Source organism: Rhinolophus sinicus, chromosome 5 (assembly GCF_057876585.1).
Source record: "Rhinolophus sinicus isolate RSI-liver-muscle chromosome 5, RSI-T2T, whole genome shotgun sequence".
Taxonomy (NCBI): domain Eukaryota; kingdom Metazoa; phylum Chordata; class Mammalia; order Chiroptera; family Rhinolophidae; genus Rhinolophus; species Rhinolophus sinicus.
The window spans coordinates 89,492,989-89,515,080 of NC_142505.1; the positions used below are offsets into that span (position 1 = coordinate 89,492,989).

General features: G+C 46.3%; 1 protein-coding gene across 2 annotated transcripts in view; it reads right to left on the reverse strand.

Annotated features, from left to right (window-relative positions):
- Positions 1–3,750: 3,750 nt before the first annotated feature.
- The window catches only part of PDE6A (phosphodiesterase 6A), a 59,211-nt gene continuing 40,869 nt past the window's right edge, over positions 3,751–22,092 (reverse strand). For both annotated transcript variants that reach the window (XM_019734308.3, XM_088798704.1), the window contains 12 exons: positions 20,496–20,561; positions 20,157–20,303; positions 19,134–19,241; positions 17,783–17,892; positions 16,732–16,819; positions 16,436–16,536; positions 15,944–16,051; positions 9,585–9,648; positions 9,219–9,293; positions 7,633–7,716; positions 5,948–6,095; positions 3,751–4,077 (listed from right to left, as the gene is read on the reverse strand). In XM_019734308.3, coding sequence (XP_019589867.3) covers positions 3,998–4,077; positions 5,948–6,095; positions 7,633–7,716; positions 9,219–9,293; positions 9,585–9,648; positions 15,944–16,051; positions 16,436–16,536; positions 16,732–16,819; positions 17,783–17,892; positions 19,134–19,241; positions 20,157–20,303; positions 20,496–20,561 — 1,179 coding nt within the window. In that variant the 3' untranslated portion in view covers positions 3,751–3,997. The remainder of the gene's footprint in view (positions 4,078–5,947; positions 6,096–7,632; positions 7,717–9,218; positions 9,294–9,584; positions 9,649–15,943; positions 16,052–16,435; positions 16,537–16,731; positions 16,820–17,782; positions 17,893–19,133; positions 19,242–20,156; positions 20,304–20,495; positions 20,562–22,092) is intronic.

Consider the following 22,092-nt stretch of genomic DNA (forward strand, 5'->3'; position numbering starts at 1 on the left):
ACCTACACAGAGGGACACATTTGCTTTGTTATTTATAATAGAAAGCTAAATTTTAATTTTTTAAAGGACACTGCTAATGATTGGGAATCGAGTTTTTAGTTTTGCTATTTTTTTTAATTGGTAGAGGATTTTTATATATTTTTTCCATTTTGTTGGGTTGTGTCCTTATTTATATAAATAACTTTATCCGTAAGAGGCAAAGAAGAAATCTTTGCTTTTAATTATTGTGGTTGTCATCGTCCCTATTTTATTTCTGGTGTGATTTATCTGTCTTACCTTCTAAATGAGGAAATGTTTTCCTGTATTTGTACATTGTCAGATTCTATAGTTTCATAGATAATTTAACCAAATTGCTCTATGTATTATTATTCTGTGAGCATAAAGTTCTATTTTAATGTCTGTAAATACTTCAGAACTGGCTTCTTTTCTCAGACTCCCCCTGTGGAGTTATTGTTTACATCACAGAAACTGTAGAATCTCTATGCTCATGTACTGTAAATAGTGAAGTGATCTGCTTATAAATAAACGTAACAAATACACTATGAAGATTAAAAAGGAAATACCACCCACAGCCCTGCCCAGATGTGTCTTTCTTTATTGGTCCTGCGTGCTCATTGAGGGACATTCTGCCTGCTAACTGGAGAAAGGATTCTGGTTTCAGTGGCACCCTCTCAGAAAAAACCCTGGTGAAGCTGTTCCCCCCCCCACCCTCCAGAATTTTCTGAGCTCCCTTTTTCTTCCTTCACCACACTTTTCATGGGTCATAATGAGTCATTCAGACTTACCTCACATAACCGATATCCCATTACTGGTGTTTGCCGTGACTTTTATAAAGCTTACCACTTTCTGAACAAAGACGCTCTTGTTTTGGTGTATCAACTTGTTCACACAAGCACACTACATAAATGTGCTGAAAAAGACGGTTTCAGGCAAAAACACCAATTCACAACTCGAAAGCAACTTCCGGTCAGAGGAAGTGGAGAACAGATTTGAATTGTGCACATATTTGGGTGAGCTAGGAATGTTTCCCTTGCTCCACTTACTCCCAGCGAGAGCAGTGACGAAGTGGCATTTACCAAGACTCAAGTCTTGGATTTGTGTGCGTTTCCTCGGTTTCAAAACACTCTCGGGTTTAGCCTTTCTTTTGCCCTGAAGTTGCTTTAATGTTAGCATTTTTAACTGCAGTCTGAATGCAAGATATCCATGTGCTCCCCGAGTGCTGAAGAGTTGGTGAAGAAAATTATACAAACAAGAAGAGGTACAATAAGCCATTCCATTTCATTATGGGCAAACTATTTTCAAATTGTTTATTACCTACAGAAACTAGCTTCTCGTTATTCAGGCGATTTATTTTTTTTTCAATCTGGAAATTGTTTGAATTTCCTTGGTTGGAAGGGAATGCATCATGATTCTTCCCTTTAAAACGAATGGGGGTGTTTGCACGTAGTGGCGGGGTTCTCCGGCGTCAATTGAAGGCCTTCGAGAGGTGATCTGTGTGATTGATTGCTCAGTGTCTGTCACCGCCTTACTATATGGTGAACTCCAGTAGAGTATGGCTGCTTCTCCATCCGTTGCAGGGGGGTGCCCAGGAATTAATGTAATCAGGAATTATAGAATGGACAAGACAGTCTCCTATCTGTCGCCTGATGACTGTACACAGCTAGGGAGGCAACCAAGCCCCTAAGTCACAGAAATAATCCCTTCAAAAATGCATTCAGTGGTGCAAAGGAATAGGATGGGAGATTCAGAGCCTCAAGACCTGCATTTGAGACCCAGCTCTGCCACTTCCATATTGTGAAAACTTGCACAATCCACCGCTTTGGTCCGTCGTGTCCCCAACTATGAAACAAGATGATTCGCTTAGATGAACTCAAAGGTCCTAAATAAAATTGATTCTCAGAAGCAGTATGGTGCAGGGAAAATGGTTACAAGCCTGGAGTCTGCTGTCAGGCTGCTTGGCTTTGAGTCCTGACTCCACCACTTACCAGCTGGGTGTCCTTGGGCAGGTTTCTTAACCTCTCTGAGTCTTTTCCTTATCATGTGATAAATGGGACTAGTAATAGTTTCTACCCTACGGGGTTGTTGTGAGGATGAAATCAGATAGTGCACACAGTACCTAGGACATCAAAGGCACTTATTAGGTGCAATCCTCTTCATGCATGGTCTCATTTGGTGCTAACCATAGCCTTGTGAGAAGCATGGGAAGGAGTATGACCCTCACTTGACAGATGGGGAAGGCTGAGAACGAGGCAGAGCAGAGGGAACCTGCCCCAGGGACAGCCTGGACCAGCAGCATCACCGGTATGTTCCTGGGTGACCCTTATTTCTCCTCTTTACCTTGCCACTCAACCACTACATGGGGCGTGCGAAGAGAACATGCCTCTGCATAAAAGACCAAGCTCTGAGTGTGAATTTCAGGAGGGCAGAAAAATCTAACTCGGGAGTTAAAAGATGAGGCTTCCAGCCCCAGCTCCCTACTGACATCATGACTTGCAAATATGGGCAGGGCTCATATGTCAGGAGTTCAGATCGATCTGCTGTGGAAGTCACGGGGACGTGTGCCCTGGACACTATGTTCTCTGTGATCTTGGGCATCTGCTTCTGGAGGGAATCAAGGGACACGTGCCATGAACTTTGCCTAGCCATCCCCAGCTGGCCTTCCGTTTCCTCATTTATCTAAAAAGAGAGGTTACAAACAGTTTGGAGGAACCGCGTATTCCCTCTCTTCAAAGCATCTAGAGCCAACACTTAGAGGAGAACTGGGGACAGAGGGACATGTCATCTGCCACCACAAGGAAGCAAACAGATAAATCCAGAGTATGGGACAACTGACCTTGCTTCTGCAACAAGTCACAGGCAAAGGAAAAAGGAGGGAGCACTGTTATGATGAAAAGAGACTTAAGAGACATACCAACTAAACGTGTTTAGATCAGAGTCAAGCAAACCAACTATTAAAGATAGTTTTGTGACAGTGAGGGAGAATTGATTAAGGACCGCCGTCACAAGTTGGGTTTCCCAGAGAGCAGCTTCTGCAGTGGATTTAGTCTGCTGGTGATAATTAAGGTGTGACCTTGGAACCAACGCCTAGGGAAGGGAAGGGAGCGCGTAGGAGTGGGCAGAGGGAGAAGCTGAGCAGCAACACCAGCCCAATGACAGCCTTGGTGGACCCCACAAGGAGTCCTGGAGCTAGAACGGCCCTGCAGAGACGTCCTATGTTGGGCCCCGATGGCCAGGCCTTAACACCTGCCGTGGATCAGTCATGGGATGCGGTCACCCTGGGAAACGGGCTGACCTTGGACAAAGTGTCTCCACGCAGCTGAGGTATTCCCCAAAGGGGCTGACACTGAGGGCTGTGTGCCAACAGCACTCACAGCTTCTGGGGCCACAAGTCCTTCGTTCTTCAGGAAAGGGTCTGGACAGCTCATCACAGCATGGACCACACCTGAGTCCTAGGGCTTCATTTGTCGCATGTGATAATGATGTGGTTATGTTAGAAAATGCCCAGAGGCGTGAAAGGATACGTCTGGAGTTTGTTTTCACATACTATTTCAGCTAAGAAAAAATTGAAAAAAATATATAAATAAAAGGAGAGATGGAGCAAATGTGGCAATATCTATCTGGCTATTGGAATCGGGTGGTCGGTAGGTGGGGATTCATTGCATAATTCTCTACTTTTGAGAATGATAATTTTTATAATAAAATAGACAATGACAGTGGAAGAACAAAAATGATTCTGAGCAAGCAGGTGAGTTTGGCATTAATTAAATATTTAATTGGGGCTTACAAAAGCTAGAATGTTGGTTTTCGCTCACTAAAAGTTCTCAAGGCTGAAACAAAGGTTTGAAAGCCACTAGATAAGATGTAAACTAAGGTCTCATTCAGTTTTCAAATCCTATGACTCTTTTACTACTGAAGAAGGTGTGCAGTTTGCCACTGGTTTGGGCGAGCTCTTCTCATTAAGGGTAGTGCCATTCTGACCAGCAGGTCCCCTGTTGGGCTACTGGATGCAGCAGGACTTGGAAGCAGGTGTGTCCCCTCCTGGGCCAGGGTTCCCCCTGGGCTGATTTCCTGCGGATGCTGCAATCAGACAGGAAAGAGAACACACCAGCTGAGAGGAGGCTGCAAAGTGCTTCCCCTTTGCCCTGGTGTGAACCAACAGTTGCAAATTCAAGGGCTTTCAGAGGCCAACAGATAACCACACATGCAGAAGGCAAGCCAAGTATAAGGGGAGTCAGAGAAACCAAGACTATTTCTCCGCACTAAGAAAAAAACAGCACAATCGTGATGATAAATGGCAACCGACATTTGGAACCAATGTCTGGGAGACAAAAGGGAGTGGTGGGGCCTGTGACAAACTGGGGGAATCATCTGTCCCTTCTAACGGAGATAGCTGCCACTCAGCTCTAGCTAATTATTGTCATGCAGAAATCCAGATTAGTGCGGCCAAATCTTGATCTTCTAAAAGGAAACGCTGGGAATCTGGATTTTTAAAATCATAGATATACCAACTTTAAAATGCAGACAGCAAATATGTATTTTTAAAATGCTGGCCAAACAAAAGACATCTGTGGGCTATAAGATTGCAGAGACCTGCCACTAGTCCATAAGACAATTTGTGCAAATTAGAAAAAGACACTTCTTCCTCAGGACACTTTCCTGCCATTTTCTGGAAAATTGTAATTAGGATATAAACCTGTGGTGACTGTACTATACAGGACACCTCCTGGAGCTGTGCAAAGCACAAGTAAGTGGAGGCCCCACATTTGCATCTGCCAGTTCAGAATCACCCCATAATGAGGGCAGAGCAGAGCCGGAGACCTGACAGTATCCATGCTAAGAACCATGCCCAGGGGCGGCTGTCAAAGTGGAGTGGGGACCAGAAGCCATGTCCTGTGAGGGAGTGTGGGGACAGAGTCCCAGAGAGCATTTTCCAGGCTCTCGGCCTCACGTGGGAAGATGCTAGCTCAGGTAGTAGAGGGTCATCAGCTGTGACTAGTTGGCTATCAGCTGATACCGGTTAGCCATTAGCCACTAATATAACTGCCGTGGCTAAGCTAGCAAGCGCGGATGGTGGATTGTGGATTGCGGATTGCAGAGAGGCAGATTGCAGTTAGCAAGTGAGGTTGGTTGGCAGAGAAGCGGACGGCAGGTTGCAGATCGTGTGGATTCTGGTTCCTGTGTCTCCAACCCAGCCCCCAGCGAGAATATAGTGGTATGACTCCCCTGCTATGGCTCCGTGGGTGTTCCTTTTTGGCCTCACCATGTCCTGCGTTCTTATGTGGGGAGCGGGAGCTGAGACCCCCGCATGACACCCTGCATGACAGGGAATCAGGGCAACACAACCAGTAATACAAATGACTTGGGGAAGAGGAAGTGTGCTGTCACCTTGGAAGAAATGAAACAAACAAATCCCATTTGATTCCCGAAGGCAGGACTATGGCCACTAGGTGGAAGTTTCAACAAGCAGAACAATTTCAGTTCAAGGAAGAGCTTTCTACTAGTGGTACAGAAGCTTTCATGTAAAGTACTGAGCCCTCCATCACTGGTAGTGTGCAAGCAAAGGCCCATCACGATATAGATAGGATTCAAACATCAGACAGAAGGCCTCAAAAATTCCTTCCAACCAATAGTGCTAGGTTTTCTCCTTTGTCCCTGAATAGGGCCCTATGTCCACAGCCTTGGAATTGGAATGTGTCCTACACTGGCAGTCAGTGAATCCTTGCTGGGAACCTCAATTTTGGGAAACAGGCTCTGCCACTCACTGTGTGACTCGGTCACAACACTTCACCTCTGCAAGCCTCAGTTCCCTCCTATGTAGAGTGGGGACAATCATAATGGTGGGAATGCCTGACTAGGACCTGCGTGTGAGACTCTGAGGCCAAGCTGGGCAGAGCTTGAGTGTTCATTGTGGGCGTCCTGGGCTCCCTGTCCTCCCGCTTTCGCGAACCTTGTTTGGCTGCCTGCTGCTTCTGCTTCTCCTCCTCCAAAGCCTGCATCGCGGCATCATACTCGTCAGCAAGTGCTTTCCACTCCTTGCGGTTGTTGGTGATCCCGTCCAACATGGGCGTGATCTCCTCGTGGAAACGGGAGAATTCCTGGAAGAGAGAGCCTCTGGTGCAGGGGCCACGGCCCGAGGTCCGGGCTCGAGGCAGAGGCACAGCTAGCAATATCCAACCCTGGAATGAGCTGCCTGGGCGGGTGGCCGGCGTCCTGTCACCCAGTGGTGCGCATGCTGACACTGTGACTTCCAGTCAACAAAAGCCTATCCGTCTCCTGCTTCAAACCGTGCTGTGACAACCCCTGTTCTACAGGATGAAGCGCAAACTCCTTCACAAGGTTTGCAAACCCCTCCAGGCCCAGTGCCCTCCCGCTCGGCAATGTGGAACCCTCCGAGCATTCCAGATCTCTGTCCTTTGCTGGAGTGTATCCTGCCTTCTGTGGGCTTCGCACAAGCTCTTTCCTTGGCTAAACAGTCTAACTTCCCCTCTTTTCCCTTGAGGCCTCTATGTAGACGTCACCTCCTCAGGGAAGCCTCTTCTAACACACAGACACTCAGTAAATACGTGTCGAGTGAAATCCGATACAAAATCACATGGTTTCTCGTACACAAAACATAAGGATGTTGTGAAGAGGATTCGTACGTCCTCTTAGCCCTGAGAATAAAACTAATGCCTTTGAGCACAAACAGAATTTGTCACGCCCACATTGTAGGGTGAGGAACTTGAGATGAAGATTGATGGAGTAGAATTGTCCAAAACCAGAATGGCAAATCCAGGGCCGGCTGTGCTCAGAGCCCGGATCCAGGCTCTGCCACAAGCTGTGTGACCTTGGGCGGGTCACCTATAGAGCTTGGCCTCAGTCTACTGAGTTATACTCAGTAGAGTATAACACCTACTTCCCAAGGCTGTGTGGCAACACACAAAGTGCTCAACCCGGTCTCCCTTGTTTAATAATATTACAGGTGGTAGTGGAGAGCAGCGGCTTCTCTGCTCTGTCACTCAGAGGAGCCCCATTAGTCTGTGTTGTATCAGAGAGGCACTCGTGTTCCCTCCGGGACCATCTGCATGTTTTCCTGACAGAGGGGCTGCAGCTCACACAGCAGAAGCCCTGGGGGTCAGGCATTCTGGCTCTAATCCTGTCTCGTGGCTGACTCCGGTGACCCCGGCCCTGTCATTTCTCATCTCTGACCTCTGCCTCCTCATGTGTAACATGGTCAAAGTAAAAATAACAAATGGGCGGTGGATCGGGGCACAGATAACATGGAATTGGGAGCGCTGGGTTTCTCAAGAGGGAGACGTTAACTTGGAGCGAGAGCTCCAGGAGAAATCCCAGCGTGTCTTTTGACAATCGAATGACTTTGACCTGTCACATTTCTACCGGCTAGGGACGTTAGGAGGGCATGTGTCTGCTATGCTTCCCCCTTCCCTGTCTGAAATCAGGCTTAGTCATTTGTCCCTGGCCTGGGTGTACAATCACACAAGACCCCAGAGGGCTGTCCTGAGGACCAGAGGTCATGGCAGAGGAGAAGCCATTGTAAAATACTACCCACGGGTCACATGCCAGGGTTTATTATTCCTGATATCCAGGTTTATTAAAGACAAAAGCTTGGGCCTGAGAAAGCGAAAGACCCACCTTGTAGACAAAGGTGCAAACAAAGTCAATGAAGCCGACCTGAAGCTTGGGGAGTTCGTCCGCCTTGTTTCTGTCCATCATGGGCTGTCATGAGGGAGAAAGAGTTAACCGTGCTGGGCTCCTCCTGGCCTGGTGCCGTCAGGGGGACCCACCCTACCTACGAAGCATTCTGGCTGAAAACAGAAACCACAACAAACAAAAAACCCAACATGAGACTCATCAAGTTTCCAGATCTGACTAGCAATTTGCAGGAAGTATGAGGATAGGAGAATATATTAAATAACATCACAGGGGTGCAGACAATCAAATTCAGAATGTGGGAAACCAGACAACAGAAATCCTATCCTCTTCAACAAATAAATGGTGGGGGAAAAAAAACAAAACAAAAAAAACCACACACAGAAAGAGGAGGAAAAACCCACTTCTGATGAAAAGAGTTAAGAGACATAACTACCAGAGGGAGTGTGGCCCTTGATTTGATCCCGATTTGAACAAATCAAATGAAATTATTTTTATTACTCAATCAGGGAGAATGAACAGAGATGGAAGATTAGGTGATACTGAAGAATTAGTTCTAATTTTAGGAGTGTGATAATGGTATTGTGGTTGTGAGTGTTTTAAGTTCCTAGCTCTTAGAGATACATACTAAAGCATTTATGGAAGAAATGACAACATCTGCGATTTACTTTAAAATACTAAAGCCAAAAGGTTAAAACATACACGAGGAGGGGGGAGTAGATAAAACAATAATGACAGGCTGTTGCTAATGGTTGGATCTGGCTGATGGGTGCACAGAGTTCCTTAACTGTTCTCTGTACATTTTAAAGTGTTAAAAGGAAGAAGAAAACCACAAAGTACACAGCCCTTGCTGTTCATGTTCAGACACTGTTCCTGGTCACAGCCCACCACCCTCCCTTGGGCCTTGCCTAAGCCTTATGTGGTACCCCAGCATTTTCAGCACACCACAGGTTTAGCCTGGCCCCATATCTGTGGTTCTGTCCCCAAAATGTTTCTCCTTTTTATCCCACCCTTACTCCCAGTCCTGCCTTAGTGCAGGGCACTCTGTGACCCCTCTAACTGTGTCCAGTGGGGGAGCTGGCTGATGGTCCAGTCAAGTTAACTTTCATTGTCGATAGGTTCTCAGCTTGGCAAGGTCCTCCTTCCCCTTGCACACTGTGTGTTAGAACAGAGCGTTGGGAGGTGGACTCCCGGACTGTTGGAACCGAAAGGAAAATCTAAGTTTTGGTGTCCACTTGTCAATTTCTACTTAGCTCAGTGAGCTAAGGAAACACACATTAGAGCAGGGTTCCCAAACTCTAGGAGGGCACATTCCTGGGCTCACCTCCAGAGTCTCTGCTTAGCTATATCTAGGGTGGGGGCCTGTGAATTTGCATCTCTAATATGTTCCCTAGTAAGGAGGTTGATGGTGGTCTGGGGACCATACTTTGAGAATTCCTGCATTAGGGAAAGATCATTACTAGGGTAAGAGCATACATCTCTGGGGGGCACGTCTCTGTCACAGCAAGGTCACAGCTCTCCATCGGGATGAGATCACACACCCAACATCACATCTTATCTCTACTCACAATGGGGTTCTGTTGTAGCACTGAACGCTCCAGGTCACCTTGTTCCCAGAATTCCGCAGCAACCAGCAGAGCTACCTGCAACAGGCAGACCCCCCCACCCCTAAAGTCAAGCCCCCGCCCCAATCCTCCTACCCCTGCTCCCACCCCACTTGGGTTTCCAGCTCAGCAAAAACATGAACCCCAGCCCTGCCCGACTACTCTCATTTCCTTGTCATCATGGGAAGAAGTCTTAAAGTGATTTCCAAGTCTTGGCAGAGGAGGATGCAGCAAAGGTGGGCTTCTTCTGGAGCTAGAGAGTCCAAGCCACCTTAGCTGCTGTCACCAGTACTGGAATTCCCCTCCTCTTGGGCCAGGAGGAGTCCATACCTTGCTCTGCACCTCCCAGGGCTTGGTGATGGCAGAGAGGTCACAGGCGGTCATCATCATGGCCCTGGACAAAGGACACCGTCCATCAGTCCAGAGGCATCGTAAGGCTGCACGTACCGGCTAATTCCATCGGTCTCTCCTGTCTCTGACCCCACTAGTAGATGACCTCCCCCCATTGTGAGGAGAGGGGTCATTTTCTAGTTCATCTGGAGACGGGGCTTTGAAGTCAGAGGCTTCAATCCTGCCTCTGTCAATCACCAGGAGTTTGACATCCTACAATTAAACCAACCTGTCTAGGCCTCAGTTTTCTTGTCTGCAATAATAATGGTACTTTCTGCATGAAGTGGGTGTAAGATTAAATGAGATAATGTGTGTAAAAATCTTAGCCTAGTGCCTGGACATAGTATGTGCACAGTAAATACTGGTGATTCTCATGATCAGGTATTGGGTTTTTGTGATATGCCACACACTGTTCTAGGCATTTCATCAACATCAATTTCACTTACATCTCATCACTTCTTCAGAGTTCCTTTTCTCCTGTCTAGTATAGAACAATGTTTCTCAGCCTTTTTCTCATCATCTTCCTCTATGTAGACATGTTTTCCACAATCGCTCCGCCATGCAGTTTTAATACCACAGACACACCCTATCTGTTTGGAGGGCCAAGGACCACTGTAACATCTAAGAGTTTTTGCTCCTCTCCCAAGAAGTGCTTTTTCCCTATTGGGTAATGCATGGGGAGAGGTGCGGCTCAGTCACTGTGAGGAAGCCTTGTTTTAAGAAGCAGAGGAAGGATTTGTCAAAACTCATAAATGGCACACTTAAGATTTGTGCATTTCATTGTAGGCATAGTTTACCTTAAAAGGGGGAAAAGGGGGTATAAACAGATATTGACCTCTAGTTAATGATATACGTGCTGAAGTACTTAGGGCAAAGCGCATGGATGTCTGCGACTTACTTTGAAATGGACCCCAAAAAATAAGCAGGATTTACAGATAGATGAAGGGATGAATTGATAGCAATATGTTAATGATGGAACTGGATGGTGGGTATAAAATTCTTTCAACTCTCTGTATGTCTGAAAAGTTTGCCTAGTAAAATGTTGACACAAATGAAAAAGTGAACTGAAGAAATTTTTAAAAAGAAGTCGAATAAGGGATTGGGGAAGGAAAGAAAGGACTAGAAGATAGAGTCTTAAAGGAGTTTCACAGTACTAGGAAGACAAGATAGGTATTATTACACAGGTAGGTACAATACAAGATGGAAAGGGAGGAGACGTAGACAATGAATTGGAGGACGGGGTGGGAATTTGAGAAGGTGTTGCAGAGATAGGGGTATAGTGGCGTGGTTATCTGGGACCAGAATCCAGGGCCACGCAGCGTGGTGTTAATTCCACGCTGGGGAGTGTAGGCTGTATCCAGTAAGCATGGAGAGCTACTGAAGGTTTAGGTCTCAGTTGTGAGCTCTTCAGAGCTGCGCTGCAGGAAGGCAGGCTGGCAGCACTTGGAGGATGCAGAGGGTAGGAAGGAAGGAGCGGAGATGCTGCAGCAACTCAGGCAGGAGAACCGCAAGGCCCGACCTGCAGCTGTGGCTACAGGCTGGGAGAGCGTGGGTTAAAGGCACCTGGTAGTGTCATCCCGACTTGGTGAGGCCCATGGGCAGGGCTGGAGAGAGGGGAAATAGTTGGAGAAGACTGGAGCTCTGAACATAACTAGCGGCTTGGGTGATTTTACAACTAACCAGCTGTATCAGCATAGGTTCCATTTGTTGGTCTGGAGGCCTTCAGAATTCCTTGTGAAATATTAACTGGCTTAAATATATTTAAGTAAGTAAACCCTCGAAAATTCCTAGAATTCTTTAAGTAAATCTGCTTTCAGAAATGCATACATTTCTTAGAAACATCTTTATACTTTGTAATAGCTTCAGAATACGTGCCTTATGCTAAATGTCAAGTGTTAGAGATGTGTTATGCTTACTGTCAAATAGATCAAGGAAATGAATGCTCAGCTATGCACACAGGACTCACTGGCTCCCTGTTACCTATCGGTGCCCATATCTGAAGTCCACACATGTGGCTTCAGGAGAGCCCTCGATGTTTACTTTCCTTGGCTGGACAGACCATGTGAAAATCACTCACGTGGTGGGAGTGACACATCTGAAGTGTTTTATAAACAGAGATCTGGTATGTGGGGAGGATGGGGGAGGACACCTGGGTACCAGAAAAACCAATCCAAAGCCTCATGCCCTCAAGACAAGGCATTGCATTGACTTCAGCACCATCCCCTTACATGCTCTGGGGCCAAGGTGCCACGTGAGGCACTGGGGATCCAGAGAGGCCTGCAGGGAGCTCACAGTCAGTCAAGGAACAGAGAACAAAAAAACAACAACATCATCACAATATGCTAAGTGAGATGGCAGAGAGAAGCGCAAGGTGCAAAGAAAAAATAATAATCCAAAGATGAGAACAACTAGCCCAGCTCAGGGGGCTTCCAAGAGATGACAGCAGAGCTCTGAGGGGTGCACAGGAGCTCTCCCAGAGAAGGGAGAAGAAAAGGTGGAGTTGGCAGATGTGCAGTGGGAGTACTCGGGATTGCCACAGGCAGAGGGTCATCCGGGAGGGGGTCATAGGGAGCGGTCATCTCTCCGTCCTCGTGCATGTATGCATGCCAAATGCTGGGCAGGGGCTGGTTCACAGGGCCCCTGCTCTCAGAGAGTTTGCAGACGCGTTGGGGAGTCACTCATTTATCGCACAAATGAATGTAAACGTGTAAACAAATAACTGCTCTGAAGGAAAGGAGTTCTATTCTAGGAGATAATATAAGAAAAACTGACCTAGGTCTGGGAAGTCAGGGAGGGCTTCCCTGAGGAAGTGACCTTGAGCTGATAGCTGTAGGAAGTGCCCAGGTGCATAGAGCTGGCTGACCAAAACAAGCTTAGTTCCTGCTCACCTGATCCATCCTCAAGGTAAATGTCTCTTTAACTCAGCTGTGCAGCTAGTGGTACCGTGTTTCCCCGAATATAAGACCTAGCTGGACCATCAGCTCTACTGCATCTTTTGGAGCAAACATTAATATAAGACTCGGTATTACATTATAGTATAGTATAGTATAGTATAGTATAGTATAGTATAGTATAGTATAGTATATAAGACTGGGTCTTATAGTAAAATAAGACTGGGTCTTATATTAATTTTTACTCCAAAAGACACAGTAGAGGGCCGGCCTGGTGGCTCAGGCGGTTAGAGCTCCGTGCTCCTAACTCTGAAGGCTGCCAATTTGATTCCCACATGGGCCAGTGGGCTCTCAACCACACGGTTGCCAGTTCAATTCCTGGAGTATCGCAAGGGATGGTGGGCTCCGCCCTCTGCAACTAAGATTGAACATGGCACCTTGAGCTGAGCTGCCACTGAGCTCCCGGATGGCTCAGTTGGTTGGAGTGCGTCCTCTCAACCACAAGGTTGCCGGTTGGACTCCCGCAAGGGATGGTGGGCTGTGCCCCCTGCAACTAGCAATGGCAACTGGACCTGGAGCTGAGCTGTGCCCTCCACAACTAAGATTGAAAGGACAACAACTCGACTTGGAAAAAAAGTCCTGAAAGTACACACTGTTCCGCAATAAAGTCCTGTTCCCCTTCTCCAATTTAAAAAAAAAAAAATCTTAAAAAAAAAAAAAAAGACACAGTAGAGCTGATGGTCTGGCTAGGTCTTATATTCGAGGAAACTCGGTACTTCTCCCTGATCCCTGATAAAAACATCCCAGCCACCCTAGACAGGCATTTAGGCACTCCCTGGAATGACAGCTGGCCTGGAGGATGTGGGTTGCTGGGAAGGCCTAAGGGAGCCTGAGAAAGGTGTGGGTGTACAGGAGAGCGTTGGGGTGACTTGGGTTCCAGTTCTTGATGCTCCGCCAATGCCTGTGTGACACTAGGTAAGTCACTTTGTTTCTCTGGGCCTCATGTTTCTCATTTGAAAAACACTAGACCAAGAGCTGGTAACTTTTCCTGTAAAGGGCCAGACAGTCAATATTTTAGGTTTTGTAGACCACAGTAGTTTCTATTGCGACCACTCAACTCCATCACAATACTCCATCAGGAGATCTGACAGTAAGTTCACGAACTCATCCAAGAAAAAGTGCTCCATACCTCATTGCTGAATATCACTATGGTCACCTTCGAAGTACTCCCCTTGGGAAGCTATGCACTGATGCCAGCGCCTAGTCCACCCTTCAAAGCCATTTTGGAGCTCTTTTTCTGGAATGGCCATCAGAGTTGTTATATTAACCTTGATGTCCTGAATGTCATCAAAATGTCTCCCTTTCAATATTTCCTTTATCTTCAGGTAAAGAAAGAAGTCATTGGGGGCCAGATCAGGTGAGTAGGGAGGGTGTTCTAATGCAGTTATTTTTTTATTGGCTAAAAACTTCCTCACAGACAGTGCTGTGTGAGCTGGTGCAGTGTCGTGATGCAAGAGCCATGAAATGGTGAAAAGTTGAGGTTGTTTTCGTCTAACTTTTTCACGCAGCCTTTTCAGCACTTCCGAATAGTAAAGTTGGTTAGCTGTTTGTCCAGTTGGTACAAATTCATAATGAATAATCCCTCTGATATCAAAAATAGGTTAGCAACATCGCTGCAACAAGTTCTTGAACTTAATTGTCCGACCGCGAATGTAACTCTTCAGCTGGCTGGTCATCTGTGTCCTTTACAGTAAACTGGTACATATAAGTAAATGTTTCTCTGAGTTCTGTAAGCTACTCTAGCAATTTAATTGAACGAGGAGGGAGTCGTGGGAACCTCCAATTTATAACCAGGTGGTCAGAATCACAGATAACAACTTGGATTTGGGATTAGTATCTGAAGTGGGGCCCACCTGTGGGACTGAGCCCTTAACCTGTGGGATCTGACACTATCTCCAGGTAGATAGTGTCAAAAGTGAGTTAAATTTGTAGGATACCCAGTCAGTGCCCACTGAGAATTACAGAATTGCTTGGTGGTGTTGGAAAAAACCCATCGGATCACCTCCTGGTTCCAACACATGAACTTATCCCTTTCTCCACTGGTCTAAAATCCACTCTTAGCACAGGCATTGTTTTTCAGGTTTGTCCCATTCACCTGTCCTCATGCCGAGGACTGAACTGCCTTTAGTTCTGCTGCTCCCTATTGTTTCTCTTCTATTTCAGAATTTTCTGGCTATTCTTGCATACTTATTTCTCATAAGAATTTTAGAATTGGCTTCCTAATTATCCCAGCAATAAAGTAGATCTTTTCCTTGGAACTCCATGAATCATTAATCCAGGAATACAGACAACATTTAGCATTAAGTCCCTCTACCCAAGAACAGGGTGTTTCTTTCCACTTGTTCAAGTCTTCTGCTTCAAATGCACATTTCCATTTTGAAATGTCCAGGGGGGCAGCTCCTGGTCTGCCGGGGAGCAACCGTAGCCTGCTTGTGCCCTTTGTTCAGTGGGAGCAGGTCACACTGCACCTCAGGATCAAGGGACGTTTGTGGAGACCTGGTTGGGCAACTGCAAAGCTGAGGGAAGGACAACTTGCCACTTGCCCCTCCTTCCCTGAACCTGTCCCAGCAGCCACCCCTTCTGTGTCCCAGAGACTTGCAACATTTGTGACTTAATCAAGCCGAATCTTCACGAAAGCATCTGGGACGCTTCCTTGGGAACTGGGTGAGGCCTTGTCTCCTCTGATGATCGACACCTAGGGGACCTATCGCTAGGGAGCCAGGGACCATTTGGCTTGGGCTACATATTCACAAAAGGCCTCAAATTTACACTTCTCACCCCATCATCAGTTGAGGTGAATCACGGAAGCACATTGAGAGAAGTGAAAGATTTTCACCAGAAAACTTAAATTTGAGTCCCATCACTGGACCTCATGCCAACAAGGCACTATAAATGTCACAGAAATCATGTAACTAATTTGTGACTAGCACAGCTATAGTGCAGGCTATTGCTATATAGAAAGAAACACTGAAAAAAAATTAAACTTACATATTTTGAGTGACACACAGTTATCACTCAAATCATAATTGATAAAATGCTCTGTGTTTTATCAAAACCTTTAAAGTTACATCACTTTACCACCCACATTTTGAATTTTATGATACAAAAAATTCCAATAATATACTTTCTGTAGACAGAGAAATATAATATATTGTCATGAATTTTAGTGCTACTGTAAAAACTAAACATATACCATAATTTCTGCAATTTTGTTTTGGCATAACTTTACTTTTTTATATGTTAAAGGCCTCTAAAACGGAAAGGGTCCCAGGGGTCTCTTGAGGGCGACAGGCCGGTCATTGCAGCACCTCACCTCTGACCCTGGGGTTAAGCCCCGTTTCCACTCACATAACAATTTCCTTCCGGGTCTGTTCCAGCATCATGTACTGCGTCCACTCCTGTGGAGTGTCGTATGTCTTAGATTGATCCACGATCTTTTGGAACATTGTCCTCTTCCTACAAAACACACCAGTTTGTTAGCGCAGCAAATCTCAAAATAAGGCAACACCTGCGCTTCTAACATGGGCTGTTTCAGACAGGGACGTATTAAAACAATGTAATTAACAAACCGAGGCCTGAGAGTGAAGGCCTTGGTTTCTAACCCAGACTCTGTCATGGACTTGTTATCTGATCTTCGCGAACCTTTTCCTGTGGTTCTGTTTCCCATCTACACAGTTAGAGTAACAATACCTAACTTCCAGAGTTGTCGTGCGAGTTAATGGTCCATAGCACAAGCCGGGTGCTTGGCATAGAGTCCATAGTAAATTAATTGGAACTACAGTGCTTGTTATTATTATAATCATTGCTATTGTTATTCTTAAAATGAAAAGAAATACCGACTTGAAATACAGGGCGAGGTCTGTGGCAATGATGGCCACGTCCATCATGTGGATTGCATGCTCGTGCTGCCTGCGATTGAGGTTTTGAAAGATATTCAGGCCCTAAAGAGAAAACCATACGAGTGATGTGAGAAGTGATGCTGGCAGTAAAATCACCCGACTACCAGTGGTCACCCCAGATGATGGGAGAGGCAGCCCAGGCCAATGGGAAAGGAGCTGCCTGGCTGCGCTCAGGTTTTACATGAGATGGGGGCTCCTGGGCAGCCACAAAGCCAGTACCGATGGCCCTCATTCTACCTCATCTCTCAGCAGTGTCTTGCCAAACTCCAAGTGGTGTCTTTCCAAGATGGAGGACCCATGGAGCTTGGCCAGAGGGTTCTGGGACCTGAATGGGAGAGAAAGAGAGAGACACCGAGAGAGAGAGTCAACATGGAATGGCGAAGATGAAGGTTAAAGACATCAACCAGTCCTGCCACCTCCTAATTCTGCCAGCAGAGAGGCTGAAGTCCTGGAATGGGAAAGAACTTGTCACACAGTGAGAGAGTGAGAAAGAAAACTAGATATCAGGTTTCTGGACTCTCAGGCTTTAGCTTTCCCCATAACTGATTCTGAGGGTCTCTTTAGGGTCATTGACTCCTTAGAGAGTCTATTGAATAGTGTGAACCCTTATCCCCAGAAAAAGGCCCAAACACACATGATACCAAATGCAACTTTAGAGATTTATGTATGCCCTATCGCCATCCATGGACATTGGCTTTGGGCCATACTTTAAAGATCACCAACCCCCAGATCCTCCATACCTGAGTCTTAGGGGAAGCCATTGATTTCCTCTGGAATTCAGAGTCTAAAATGGATCTGCAGGGGCACCTTCCTTTCTGGAGATGCTATGGGAGAATCTGTTTCCTTGTCTTTTCTAGTTTTAGAGGCTACCTATATTCCTTGGCTTGTGGCTCATCTTCCATTTTCAAAGACAGCAGTGTAGTATCTTCTTTCCTCTCTGACCTCCTACCTCTCTCTTATAAGGACCCTTCAGATTATATGGGGTTTTCGCAGATAATCCAGGATAATCCCTGTATTTCAAGATCCTTCATTTACTCACATCTTCCAAGTCCCTTTTAAATGTTAGGCAGTGTATTCCCAGGCTCTGGGCATTGGGGCATGGACATATTTGGGTGTCATTATTCTGTTTGTTGAGGGAGTTTACCCAGACGCAAAGGGGAGGAGAAAGTGGGAAGTTGTGGATAATAGGACTCTCCCCTGGCCAGTGAGTCTGCCTGGGAGCTGTTCATATCTAGGTAATGAATCTGGGGGATGGGAGGTAGGGAGGTGCTGGTAAAGGCTGACTTACTTCATCTGGTAGAGGTTATTGGTGCCTCTGTGATCAATGTCATGGCAGAAAGCAGCAGTGACCATGGCCAAGGCCTCCAGGTCTGTGAAGTATCGCTTCAGCTTTCCAGTCTGGAAGGGCAATCAGAGGTGCCACTCACTCCTCTCTTGTGGGGTATTGGGAGCAGGTGAAAGGAGGAGGGCCTAGAATTTAGAAACACAAATCTAATCTTGGCTCTACCCCTGGTGCCACAGGTTGACCAGATATTTGCCTGGGATGTGGGACTTTCCATGCTAGAGCTGGGATGGTCCCGGGCTAACGGGAACGATTGGTCACCCTACTCCTGAATGACCTTAGCTGGTCCCATCTCCCTCTGAGCCTCTGCATCCCAATCTGTACACTGGAGGTGGAGGGCATTGTTGAGAAACTTGTAGCTGTCAGGTTATAGAATTTGGAAAGTTTTTGAACACGGCCAGACAGGTAAAGCTAACCTTCCAAACCTGGTCTACCGGTTTAAGCACAGCCCAGAAGAATCTTTCCCTGAGCCTCCTTCAGAAATTTAACTCCTTGTTTATGCCAAGTGTTGAAGTAGAGGGTGGGAAGAGCCCACGAGAGGTGATGCTGACTCTGTGACTCTAAGAAATAAGTGAAGCCTAGGTGGTGTCACTGTCACCTTTCATAGTGGCCTGGCCAGAATTCCTGCCTCCAGGCTCTAGCGCCTTCTCTGGCCTGACCACTCCAGCCATGAGAGACAGGAATAAGGAAGAAGAAGCTGGGCAAGGAAGCAAGAATAGAGATTTGCATCATAATCTGGGTGGGAAAATACTTTTAAACACTTTTTCTTTTATATGCTTCTCTATTCTTGGAATTCCTTTATGCCAAGCATGTACTCTTTTAGCATATTATGGGGACAGAGCCACAGAGAGCATTTTCCAGGCTCTCAGCCTCACATGGAAAGGTGCTGACTCAAGTAGTAGAGGGTCATCAGCTGTGACTAGTCGGCCATCGGCTGTTACCGGTTAGCCATTAGCCACTGATATAACTGCCGCGGCTAAGCTAGCAAGTGCAGTGTGTGGCGGAGTGTGGATTGCTGATTCTGTGGCTCCTGCTTCCTGTGTCTCCAACCCAGCCGCCAGCGAGAATATAGTGGTATGACTCCCTTACCAATGTCTCCGTGCGTGTTCCTTTTTGGCCTCACCATGTCCTGCATTCTTATGTGGGGAGCGGGACCAGAGACCCCGCGTGACTCCCTGCATGACACATGTGTATTTTCCTAAAGCAGCAAATGCCACTGCTGCTGTGTGGAGCTGCAGGAGGTTGTCTGGTGTGGCAGGAGCCCCCAGCCACTGCACTTCCCTCCCCCGATGCGTACCACCAGCAAGGAGAACATGGTCTGCCCCACGTTGAAGCCGTGCCGCCAGTTGTGGTAGGTGATTCTGCGGTAGCCCTTGCTCAGGGAATACATAAACCGCACCAGGGCCTGTGAACACATACGTCAGTGAGGCAGCTCCCACGTGCCAGGCGCCCTCTGCCCTGCCTGGAACAGGAGGCGGGAACTGCTGTAGCAATACATGAGCTAATGTTGGCCAACCACCTTGCAAACTACTAAATACTACGGAAATGGACGTTATAAAGCCAGGTGGCTGTGAGTCCTCCACTTGTTCCACCAATTGAGTTTCATGAGTGATTCCCAAACGGTGCCCAAGAGAGCTGCTGTCCTGAGAGTCTTTCAGGAAAGGAAAACAAAAGGGAGCTTTGCATCAGTGGCTCTCAAACTGGAGTGTACATGGCAATCACCCAGAGCACTTGTTAAAACACACAGTTTCTGATTCATGAAAGCTGGGGTTGAGAGAGGGAGCGCCCGCGAGAGAATTTGCGTTTCTGATATATTCGCAGGTGGTGCTGATGTGACTTGGGGCAATACTATGAGAACTGCTGCTTGAATCAAATAAGTCTGGGAAATTCTACACACAGTACACCCCACCCCCATCTTCTGTGTCTATCCCCCATACCCCCCAATTAGCAGAATACATAGATCATGCAGGGAAAAAGTCCTCTTTAAATTGATTTAACCTCATTTCCCACTCTTGTTGAACTATAGGACCTTTTTTTGCCTCCTATATACTCACAGCCCTCAGAACTCAGGGCCTGAGAACCCACTGCAAGAAGCCAATGCCTCCAAAACACCACAGTTCAGAGGAACTGTGTATCTCTCTATTTTTTTTTATTTTTTTTTTTGATAAATGACTCATCTGTGCAACATGACTAATGCTTTGAACCCTAAAAGCCAAAGGTATACTCTTTTTAAGTATAGATTAAGTTTACAGATTGAGTTTTAAAAGGGAGAAAAGCAAAGAAGCAAAAGGGAAATCAGAGAGGTTTGTTTTGACCTTACCTCCTGCGGAATGTGAAATTTATCCACCACTTTGAGCTCATAATACATCTGTATCCCACATTTCACCAGCTCCAGTTCTGTCAGGGGCAGGTCGCTGAAGTGGAATTTATTAATTTCATATTTCTCTGCATCTGGCAGCTCTCCTTGCTGTGGAAGGACCGGCATCAAGTGACTAGGGCACGTGAACGGTCCCTGGGTCTCTCCCCATCCTCCTTCAGCACTGTCCTGGTCTCAGTACTGGTCCCTGGTCTGAGTGGTAAGGGTCATGCTTTGCAGAGAGATCCCTGCACCTACTCGGGGTACACCGGGCACTTGTTATATGTCAGGGCCAGTGCTTACCAGGATCTCAGCCAGTTCTTCTTCCTCGCATTCCCATGGCTCCTTCCCATACACCTCTCTGGTTTTCTGCCAGGGCCCAAAATAGCAGGGATTTTAAAAAAAGAAAAAAAATAGGTTACTACATCTAACGTGTAAATAGGCCTCCACTTTTCCATTTTTCTCCTTCCTTTCTAAAGTCCGTGCAACAGAACCACTGACTCAGAGAGGCTGCCATTTGACATTCATAGAGGAAATTCAAAGTCAAGGGGTTTGGAGCCATGGAGATCTGCATGCAAATTCGAGCTCTGCCACTTACTAGCAGTGTTATTGAGTGCCTCTGATCCTCCATTTCCTCATCTGTAAAACGGGGCCAACAAAAGTACTTAATTGGTGAATTAAATTAGATGATGCAAAGTCATTTTTAAAATAGATATATCTATAACTGAATTAAATACGTAATGAACGTAAATCACTTAGTGCAGTGTTTGGCACATAGTAAGCACTAGAACTAAATAATGTTGTTATTGATATTTTTATTGTTATTATTACTGACTAGGAGTCAGGAGGCCTTGCTCATGGTCCCAGCTCTTCTTTCACTTACTGTGTGGCTTGAGGCAAGTTCCTTCTCTCTCTGGGCCTGTTTTCCCATCTGCCAGAGGAGAGGGGAACCTGGACCCATTTACCTGTTTCTGATTTCTTGACCCAGAGCACAGTCTATTAACCTTTACTGGTTCACTGAGCCCATGCCTCCATAGGGTCCACAATCCATCATTATTGGGATGAAATGACCAAATTTGTTATGATATCTTTCCCGCTTAAGAAATTGCCTCTGAAAACATTGGCCTGTTGTTTCCACTTGCGAGGTCTAGAAATAAGGTCTTGGGAGCTCAGCTGGACATCATATCTAAAACCATTTGGCTAACTCAATTTACTTTTAAAATCTTAGTCTTTTTAAGACCAAAATCCCAGAATGATGAATCACGAATCCTCATATGTGTATCTCGTTTAATTTCCCACCCCAGGTAGGACTTTCTTCTATTGCACCCCTGACATATGACCATCTAGCCTCTGCTTGGATACCTCTCTTGATGGGGTGCACACGACCTCATGAGGCCGCCCATTCATAAGAGTGGCAGAGAATTTGCTCGCTGTCCTGATAAAGGTTAAGTTAGACCCATTTAAGGAACTGGTTGATTTGGGGACAAGTTACTTTCCCCTTTGGGGACTCGATTTCTTCATTTCTACAATGGGGATAGAAATTCTTATCCTGCCCATCTTACAGGGCTGTATTTAAGCATCAAGTGATATCATAAGTAGTGTGAAATTGTCTTATACACTGTAAAGTGATGAAATTATTTGAGGGTTCCCTACTAGCCTCTAACCTCCTCTGTCTTCCTTCTTTGCTCACCAAACTCCTCTCTGACCTGATGGCTTCTACGTGAGCTGACCACAAGGAGGGAGTCTCATAAACTGACCATTATCTACTGGTCAGTCAGACAGAGCTTTCTCTCAGCAGGGGTTGTGGTTGGATGACTCCATCTCTGGTACCAAGTCAGCCCTGAGCACAGTGACAAATGGAGTTTCTAGAGCTGGTAAGCCAGGTCTGAGGTGGCTCTAC